At 43.9% G+C, this 10,819-nt stretch overlaps 1 protein-coding gene across 2 annotated transcripts in view; it reads right to left on the bottom strand.

Annotated features, from left to right (window-relative positions):
- Window positions 1-1,873: 1,873 nt before the first annotated feature.
- The window catches only part of elk1 (ETS transcription factor ELK1), a 34,720-nt gene continuing 25,774 nt past the window's right edge, over window positions 1,874-10,819 (bottom strand). For both annotated transcript variants that reach the window (XM_050064463.1, XM_050064462.1), the window contains exon 11: window positions 1,874-9,543. In XM_050064463.1, coding sequence (XP_049920420.1) covers window positions 9,445-9,543 — 99 coding nt within the window. In that variant the 3' untranslated portion in view covers window positions 1,874-9,444. The remainder of the gene's footprint in view (window positions 9,544-10,819) is intronic.

The raw sequence follows: 10,819 nt of genomic DNA, 5'->3' as shown, positions 1-10,819 counted from the left end.
GTCTGATTAATACTACCAGTAATAATAATAATAATAATAACAATAATAATAATATATTTTTTAAATGTCCCACCCCAGCAGCCCCCCCTCCTCTGATAAGTAAAGAACAGTCCCTTAGAATCAGCTTCACTGTGCGCACGCACGCACGCACGCACGCACGCACGCACACACACACACACACACACACACACACACACACACACACACCATCTAAAAACAAGAACAGAGGTGAACAAGATAAACATTTGATTATTCTGATCAGGTGTATAAAAAGTATCTATAGAAATAATAATCTCAATCTCTCGCTCTCTCTCTCACACACACACACACACACACACACACACACACAGACCGATGTGTGTGTGTTTCCCAGTCTGAACTCCAGCTGAGTGAAAACAATCCTGCTGCCTCTGAAATCCAGCTTAGTTTGGATTAACACTGAAGTAAACATTAATTCCCATCAGTTGTGTGTGTGACACAGTGACATCACAATCAGAGTAACTTTGCATTGTGGGATGATTTGAGCTGCTCTCCCAGGGTCCCTGAACTACACACCAGCTGTTCATATCATAACATTAAACTCTTCTGTAAACATGTCGTCCAATCACAGCTCAGGTACTGTGTCCTCTACCTGCTCAGGTACTGTGTCCTCTACCTGCTCAGGTACGCTGTCCTCTACCTGCTCAGGTACTGTGTCCTCTACCTGCTCAGGTACTGTGTCCTCTACCTGCTCAGGTACTCTGTCCTCTACCTGCTCAGGTACTCTGTCCTCTACCTGCTCAGGTACTCTGTCCTCTACCTCCTCTACCTGCTCAGGTACTGTGTCCTCTACCTGCTCAGGTACTCTGTCCTCTACCTCCTCTACCTGCTCAGGTACTCTGTACTCTACCTGCTCAGGTACTCTGTCCTCTACCTGCTCAGGTATTCTGTACTCTACCTGCTCAGGTACTCTGTCCTCTACCTGCTCAGGTACACTGTCCTCTACCTGCTCTACCTGCTCAGGTACTCTGTCCTCTACCTCCTCTACCTGCTCAGGTACTCTGTCCTCTACCTGCTCTTTTTTAACCTCTGTTACCTTCATAATATTCTGTTACACTGATTTCAAATTAATCGACATTAATTGAGGATAAACTGATTAAACGTTTTTTGTTAATTCAAATAAAACTCTTAATGTTGACAGTTTCCTGCAGCGACTCTGAGCAGCAGCTTCCTGTTAATCTCTGTCAGCAGATTATTTTCAGTTTGTGAAGAATCTTATTGATTACTGCTGAGTGAGTGTGTGGTCTCCATGACGACAGCTCTCCAGGCTGTGTCATTGATCAGGTATGAGATCATCAGCAATGAGTCAGCAGATTCTGAATCATCTGAAAACATGATGAAGACTTTCTGTCAGACACACCTCCAGCTGACCTGAGAGCAGTAAACACAGACTCACTCTGACCAATCATGATCAAATATCTGATCAGCTTCTGATCCTCAGTGTTTCCTCCAAACAACCAACACGTCCTGTATCGACTGCGTCTTTCTCGGAGACGCATCAGGACATGTTAGTGTTTACACAATAAAAGATATATGAGGTCGGTCCAATGTGCCCCCGGCCCCTCGCTGAGTGGAGTGATCAGGTCACAGTGTGGTCGTTCACACTTGTATTTAGAGCCGTCCACCTGTAACCTCTAATCACCAGAGACATATTTTAACATTTAAAGCAAAAGTTCAAAAGTTTTTACGGGAAAAATGAATTTAAGCATAAAAATATTTTCATTCATTTCCTGCCAGTTCATTAATTGATTAATGTCAAGTAAATGTCACACACAGCACCATCAGGTGAGTCAGTGATCAGACAGAGTGTACAGAACAAAATAGTTTATTACTTTGTGTGTGTGTGTGTGTGTGTGTGTGTGTGTGTGTGAGAGAGCTCTCAGCTTGTAGAAAACCAGAGGAATCATCTTTGAACATTTACACTCAAACAGAAACTAAAGTCATGTCCATAAAAAATAGCTTTTCTTTTAATTTTTTTTCCAGTAAATGACACGTGGAACATGTTAAAACTCTGTCTAAGAAAAATAAAAGCAGGCCCCGCCCCTTTACATCAATAAACCCCTCAGCCAGTCACAGCCGAGGAGGGGCGGGGCCACGCAGGATCTGACAGTGACGATAGGCCACGAAACAACACGTCATCAACACTCCTCCTCCGTCGTACAGAATATATAGATTTGTATGTTCAGGTTATATTTATGTACAGAAAAACTGTTAGCTCTTAGAAACCACCTGACATCATCCACCTGCGACTCCATCCTGCTGCAAAGCATCATGGGACTGTCAGAAACATCAAGAGATCATGTTTCAATGAAAAGACACTACATGGCCAAACGTATGTGGACAGAATGTCTTCTGTTTAAAAACTGACTTCATGTTTTTTTGTTTTCATGTTGAAGCAGGAAGTTATTTATCGATTCTGCACATCAGTTTTGTTTTGTTTTTTAAATTTAAACTACTCTTACTGATACTGCTTATTGATCAGGTACTTTAACAGTACTCTTATAGACCCTTTTACTGTTAGTAAACATTGGGACATATTTTTGGTGGGCGGGGCTTAGCTGGAGGCAAAACAGTTCTCCACAGACATTAGCTAGCGCTAGCTAACAAGTTGTGTTGTCTTGTTTTAGACGATGGAGGAAGATGATGTGAGTGGTGCGTTCACAAACACTCATTGTGAGTGTGGGAGCGCACTCTGACACAAACTGGAGCGTTGATAAATTGGGAGCGCTGTCTGAATGTAGCGTTGGGTTATCCAGAGCAGCGCACTCTCAGAGTGGCAGAGCGCACTCTGGACACTCTGTCTGTGGAGACGGAGCAGCAGAGCGCCGAGCGGAGTGAATGTGTGATTAACTTAACCGTTGGTTCATTCATGTAGAAATATAACGCTCCGTTTCTTCCACCAACAGGGCTCTCATTTTAGTGTAGAGCGTCAGACTGAATTTACCAACGCACCATGTCAGGTCACTCACTCTCCGGGACCGCCAGTGTTACTTGAATAAGTAAACACTGACCAACGGGACCAGACTGGCCGACCCGTATGCTCTCACTCAGTGGATGGATGATGTCACAGGAAGCCAATCTTACAAAGGAGGACCACACTTGTTTGTTTTGCTATGGAAGCTAACGTTAGCTAATGTGCTAAAAAGTTAGCGTTCCAGAGAAATCCAATATTCCTCTTAATCCCTCCCCAGTTTCTGATGAGGTGGACATGATAACCCTTAATACACATAACCTTATTCATCCCTACAACAGGAAATACTTTTTCCCTAACCTGATATGAAGTGTGCGCTGCACATGTGAGCATTTTTGATGATGGCCTCCGTCCAGTCCTTTGGTCTTATCACATTTAACCATAGTTGTCTTTGTTTTTGTTGACGGGCAGTGGCGGCTGGTTTTGAGCCATGACTCCTTCTATTCTGGCTCCCAATAACACAACAAGACAAACACATTTTAACACTCCTATGGAGCCTACAGCCCTGTGGGGGAGAGGCAGCTGCACCTCCAGGTGGGCCGTCACCATCAGAGTCGGTTTGTATAATATGATGTTAGTTCCACGACAGAAGAGACTTGATCACTAAAATCAGGTGGGAACAAAGTGGATATATCAGTATCAGGTCGAAGCCAAATCAGCTGTCATATATCAGCACATCGGCAAAAAATCCAACATTGTGCATCCCTGTATTTTTTTGCTATTTTGTGCTGTTTTTAATAAAACCACTTTGTCACGCTGTTAGAAAAGTGCTGTATAAATAAAGTTTATTATCATTATCATCTCATTTGATCCAAATGGATGTTTTTTAAATGACAGCTGTGTCCACATACTTTTGGCCAAGTGAATTTATCTCGAGTCACTGAGTGAAGAAGGTCAAAGGATCATCCAATCAGAGAGCTTTTTGCTTAAGTCACAGGATGATCTTCATCGATCATTAATAGTTTCACTTTCAGCGGTCTGCTTCATCACAGAGCAGGATGGAGTCGTCTCCATGGCGACAGCAGCTGTGTCGTATCCTCGGCGACACAGCTGATCAGACAGAAATCTCCAGGTTACACTTTTTTATAGAAATGTAGAGAAACTTTAGAGAATGAAACAAACATGTTGATGCATTTAACAACATGAGATCGTCTTCACTCTGCGGCCGCAGACAGACGACCTTCAATGAAACAAGACGCTGCAAACATTTAGGATCCGTCTGTACGAACAGACCGTCCGTCCGTCTCTGCGGCAACACCTGAAAAATAATGTGCCAGATTTAATAAGAAACTCCTGATGTTAGTTTCACATTCATCAGATCCAAACTTTTGTTTCTCTTTGTTTTCACTGGATGAATCAGATTTCAATGACGCCACAGGAAATCTTGACACCTCGATCAATACTGTGATCAGGTTTTAATCAGACTATCTACTGTTTGATCCTGTGATACTATAGTTACTGTTTGAAGTGGCACATTATTTTTTACAGTGTTCTAACGTCGCCTTGGGCAGCGCCGAGCTGAAACATTACCCAGAATGCAGCGCTGTTACTAATCAATATAAAAACATTCTCATGTTCTGCTGGTGAGAGAAACGTTAATAGATGTCGGACTCCAAACCTTCGTCCAAAGTTCAGCTCTTCTCTAGAAATGGCTTAATTTTCTTCATCATCATCATCACGTGGAGGATATCTCTTTAAAAAACGATGACAATGCGTCTCTGAACTCTTTAAGGCTTCGTCGCTCTTTAAACTCGGGACACAATAGAAACACGTCGTGGTCTCTGATAGAAAAATAGAGTCATGCTGTAAAAGGAGAGAACAGTCGAACACGATGGCTTGGTGCTGCGTTCACGGCACCGCCGAGGCTGGGAAATCACACCGTCAGGAGCTGATGTGAGGCTGAGAGTTATTCATGTATTTAGAGTTTTATATAAACGTCTCCTCAGGTTGAATCTGATGGCTGGTTCTGTTCAGGCTGATCAATCAGCTGATTGACTGAGCTCCAACACGTCAGAGATTCAATCAGCTGTAAAATAACTCAGAGCTGAAACACTGAAAGCAGCTGCTGAAAAGTTTGAACAAGCCAAGAACACAACTGTTGATATGTTTAAAATCAGCTGTTATACTGATGATGTTCTTCTTTACGTCAATATTTTACAGTGCAGAAAAGTGTCAGTGACCCCCCGTCATCATTACAACACAAACAGCTCGTCTCCGATCACATGACTGTTACGACACGCCAAAATCTGATGGAGGGCAGGAAGTGATTAATCCACGGACTGTGTGAACTGGACATAGAGAAGTATGAATACATAAAGAGTTGGATGATCCTGTGGTCCACTGGACTCTTGTACGCAAGGGCGCAGGAAGGTGGGTGCTGTAAGTGCTGCAGCACCCCCTATTGACAAGGGGAGGAACAACACGGTCTGTAAACAGTTTGAGTGAGTTATTTTACCATCACCTGCAGATTAAACATTTATCTAAACATTTTAAACAGCGTAAGATGAGAGGACGGCTGAAGAGATCAGAATATTGCCGGGACAGTTTTGGAGCTGCTTTTTAGATCCATGAATTATCTTGGAAAATGCCGGGGCATATGCATCAGGACGTTTTCACAGCACTTGATAATGGAGCAGGTAAGTTGCCGAGGGGACGTGAGCGGCTTAAGCGAACAGACGACTGGATGTCGACACCATTCACAAGGGAATATTTAATTTTTTGGCACATGCAGTCCAGAGAGATGTGTCTGAGCAGAGGGAGCGCAGATTCTTTGGACGAATGGAACAACCAATGTAAAAACATCTGAGCAGTTTTCCTGAGCAGTAACTCCTAAACTCAGACGCCAGAATAAATGTTCAATTGTAGGTTTGTGTAAACCACGCAGAACATTTGTACCTTATTACGTAACGGATAACATTGTGGTTAACGTGTGGTTATGTTTAGGCACAAGAACTCTTGGCTATGGTCAGGAACAGATCGTGTTTTGGTGGCACAAGCATGGCTGGAAATGCTGTCGATGTTTCACTAAAGAAAGGTTTTGCTGTTTGTTGGTCTTGAACAGCGGTCTGCAGCTCACAGCTGTCTCACCTAAGCGTGCCCTCATATGGGCGCACACCACTGCACAGCACCCCTCGGCGAAAATACGTTCCGAAACACATGCTTGTACGCTTTCATCAGCTCACCGTGTCACGTTAGTAACAGTCGGAGGTCTGGAGGACGAGGTCATTTCTAATGACGATCGTATCCACGCCGGTCAAATCGGTCAGGTTGTAGGAAAACTCAAATCTTCTATGTTTTGTGTCGATCACATCCAACATGAGTTTCATTCTGACAATACCTGGAACATGTGTTTGTGAAGAGGACTTTCATTCAGACGTACAGACGAGTCCTCTCACACAGCGGACAGGATCACGTTGACTTCTGTGGCAGCAGATTACGAACTTTTCCACAGTAGTGTGTGACGTGTACGTCGTCCTGGACGTGCCAAACGCTGTTAAGTAACACCGTGCAGCACGTGGCGTCTGGTAACACTGACCAGTGTCTGACTGTTTCTCCTCTGAAGCCCTGCAGTCAGTCAGAACATGTTTCTACATGTTTGTACAGTTTGAATGTCGATCCTGATAAAAGATAAAATAATTCTTCTGAAACTAAAGATCTTTGTTTTTGGCTTGTCTGGACTTTTCGCAGCGTGCTGACAATATTATATATTATGTTGTTTTTACAGATTAAAGCTAATAAACGACATCAGCGTCACTCAGCTCCTGATGGTCCAGCTGTGTGTGTGTGTGTGTGTGTGTGTGTGTGTGTGTGTGTGTGTATCAGCAGCCTCGTCGTCACACACAGAAGCGTTGCAACACGTTAACAGCGTCATCACAGGGAGGAGCTTCAGACGCTCCGCAGCAACAACAACAATAACAACAACCTGCAGGGCAGCAACAACAGTCGGGTCAGGTTACCGTGGCAACCACAGAGCTCAGCTAGCATCAGAATCAACAACAACAACAACAACAACAACAACGACAACAGTCTTTTTAGGAGAACCGTGACACATGACAGAGTCACTTTGTGTTTTGTAAAAACTGCAGCTGTTTTTTGGGGCGTGTGCAGGATGACGATGATGTTGCCACAAGTTTAAAACGTCAGAGGAGCGTCAGTGACGCACGGCGAATGAGCTGCACGCAGGTCAGCTGTCAGGAGGGATTCTTATTGGCCAGAGTGCTGCAGGTTCACTTCACTGTTGCAGGTAAATCCACTGACTTCCCAACCTATTCTGAAGCTTTCGACCACATCTTGCCGTCGGTTGTCAGGGAAACAGTTTAGTTGCCATTTGATAAAAAGAGCTGGGTAGAGTCTCCAAATACGGCGCTCAGAGCGTGCACCTCTTTCCATAAATGTGGCGTCAGGGTTGGGGATCGTTTGAATTTTTCAATTCTGCACTCTGACCGCAAATAAAATTTAAAAAAAGAAGTTTAGATAACAAAAACATTTTTATATTTTTCAGTGTTTTGGCGTATTAGCGTCCCACATGTATTTTTCCTTGACGCCGTTGACTTTTCTAAAGCAAGGCCACTTAGGACCATTTAATGCATTCTCTTTGACTGTTGTGACGTTAGCCATGCACCAGGGCTGTACCCGACATGTTGCCATATTGGTGCAGTTTTAGTTTTCTACAGACAGACTAACTCTGTCATGCCTCCTCTCGTCAAATCAAAAAACAGAAGAACTTTCTAGTAAACAAACACAGTGTGCGCATTTTTCTGACCTGATGTGCCGTCATGTGAACAAAGCCATGAGGAACATTAATGTGAAAGTCCAAATGATGAGAAGCCACTTTACAGAGTCCACGACGAGTCACACTCGAACTGAAACACAGAAGCTGAAAAGTATTTTTCAAAGTGTTCAAAAGTCTTTAACTGAACTGCGGCGTCTGAATGAATCTGATTGTTCTCATAAAAACTTGTGGCAACATCACTGCAGAGTTACAACACCATGAGTCCGAGGCTTTCAGGAACAAAACATTCATCAGAGCTGCTCAACAAACATCTACATTACATCTGGAATGAACGCTGAAACTAAAATGATTAGCAGAGATTAATCAGTAAAACGAACCCCTCTGTCAGCGCGTTAGAGCCGAAGGAATGTGACTAATAAACTCTCTGTTCTCCTGCAGAAAATATGCAATCTGTCACACACAGGAACTTTTACAGAGAAAGAACTTGGCTGTTTAAAATCTCTGAGCGCCTGCAGCTCAGGTCCATCATCATCATCATCATCATCATCATCACCATCATCACCATCATCATCATCATCATCACCATCATCACCATCCCTCCTCTGTGATTGGTCAGTTCAAAAATAATGCTGAGGAGTTCAGTCCAATAACAGGCCATGCATAACTGGAGAAAGGCGTGGCCTTTACAAAAGCGGCCAATAAGAGCGAAGCAAAAACCCTTATATGGCCCTTAAAGTCTGAAGGGATCCGTCAGAGGTGAGTTTATAAAACGAGTAAAAGTCATCAGGGAGTCATCAAATCAAGCGCGCCCTCGACAGTCAGGAGCCACAACGCCGAGTCATTTTAAACAATCTGCAGAGAAACAGAAATAAATAACCACGTTTTAAAAAAAACAGACGATGACGAGCAAAAAACCCCCGAAAAGAAGATCTGAGATAAATCTGCGTCTCCAGAAGTTTCCTCATGAATATTAACGAGGCTCAGGTCGAACCTCCATTAAAGATGTGACAAACTGACAGGAAGCGGCGTCTCACTGGCCTGAAGCTCTTCAGTGAGTCCGACAATATTAAATCAGTGTTTTTCCAGTTTGCTGCTTTTCTCCATTTTATCTCAAAATAAATCTTTTTCTGTTGTTCACAGAAGAACAGTCACGTCTGTTAAAAACTATCTTTGTCCTAAAGTCTTGTTGGTGGTTGCAGCCTTCAGCAGAAGAAGAAGAGGAATCCCTCCACCTCATCTGTCGTCACGTGATTTCTTTTCTGTTGGCTTCTCCAGATGCGTTCAAGTCAAGAGAAGCGTCCCGTTTTTTCCACGACCCCGTCACGGCGTTTGAGCGCCGCTATGAAACCTCTGAAAGAAATGAGGGTTAGAGGAGGATGAAGCCCAGACATCCACCTGCATCTTTAAAATATTCTGTCAGCAGAGGAGTTCAGAGGCTGCGGCGTCTCCAGCGTTCACCAAACTGGGACTTCAGTCTGTTTTGGACGATGATTCTCCAGCTGCGAATATTCCAACAGTAAAAGGTCCCCATAAACCACCAAATCTCCCAGTCTTACCAGTCTTACCAGTCAGGCGACAGCGCCCAAAAACTATGTGGTTCCTGGTTTGAGTGGAGAGTCCCAGATCCAGTTGTCCTCCGACCCTGCGGGAGGTGATGTGAGTCCTGAGCCCGGTGAGGAGCTGCATGAGGCGGGCAGGAAGCTCAGGGTTTCTGGGGGCCGGGGGAGAGAACCACGGGGGTGGAGAGACCGTCAACGCTCAGAGCCGGGATGTGGATCTGATTACTGCCGTTAGTGGGAAACTAAAGAAGAAACAGAAACAGAGAGATGAAGGTTTAAATTCACTCTTTTCTTCGTGTGACATGAGAGCTGGATCACAGAATATTACAGGATTCATCTGCTACGACATGTTTCTATATTTCTGTCAGACTGTCAAACGTACTGAAGTACTGATGCTATAAAGAACTACAATCACCACCCTGTGGTTGTATGACTCCGCCCACCAGTCCAGTGTCTCTGACAGTCTCCATCCATGTCAGTGAAAACATGGATGCTTCACACACAGAAGATCTATACAATGTCTCCCCTTCTGTTCCTGAGGTATGACGCTGAGTAATGAACAGAGAAGTGGTCACACAATATGAGGTCACACTGATCTTTCACCGCAAAATTCCCTGTTCTTGAGATACAGCGTTCACAAGAATGCGACGGACGAGGTCACAGTCACCTTGACTTTTGACCTATGACCACTAAAAACTAATCGGTATATTTTCAGTTCAGATATTTGTGTCAAGTTTGAAGAAATGCCCTCGAGGCGTTCCTGAGACATCATGGTCACAAGGACAGGACAGATGGACAACCCGGAAACATAACGCCTCCAACAACGGCTGTCGCTATCACGGAGGCAGAAAAATCCAGTGCCTCAAAAGCGCTCTAAAACGCTCCCAGCTGGGTGTTTCCTGAGGATCACCTGGTGTTTTCAGCCGGGATAAAACACTTTGGTGGACACGGGGCCTTACTGACAAAAAAAGAGAGAGGAAAAAAAAAGAAAGAAACAAAAAGAAGCAGTTCACATGTAACGGTTACAAAGGTTTTATATTCTCCAGTAAAACCATCCAGGTGTAACAAACCAGGTAACAGAGAGAGCACAGATAAAACTGAGCTTGAACATTTATTCCTCTCCATGAAAATCCCATAAAAACACAGAAAGTTAAGAGCATGACTCCATATAGAATTTTATTTTCCAGCAGAAAAGCAGTGGCAGGGCGCTGGGGAGGAGGCCTACTTGCTTTTTTCGTGACGTTCTGCACCTGGGTTTTGTTTCTACAGTATGACACTAACGTCAGCCACGTAGTTAACATGACGCCACATTAACAGAGGGTTGACTACACAGTTAACTTCAATCAATCAATCAATCAATCAATTTTATTTATAAAGCCCAATATCACAAATCACAATTTGCCTCACAGGGCTTTACAGCATACGACATCCCTCTGTCCTTATGACCCTCACAGCTGATCAGGAAAAACTCCCCAAAAAACCCTTTAACGGGGAAAAAAAACGGTAGAAACCTCAGGA

Source organism: Epinephelus moara, chromosome 16, assembly GCF_006386435.1.
Source record: "Epinephelus moara isolate mb chromosome 16, YSFRI_EMoa_1.0, whole genome shotgun sequence".
Classification (NCBI taxonomy): Eukaryota; Metazoa; Chordata; class Actinopteri; order Perciformes; family Serranidae; genus Epinephelus; species Epinephelus moara.
The sequence above is the reverse complement of the archived record's forward strand: the minus strand, read 5'-3'. Positions and strand labels throughout refer to the sequence as shown.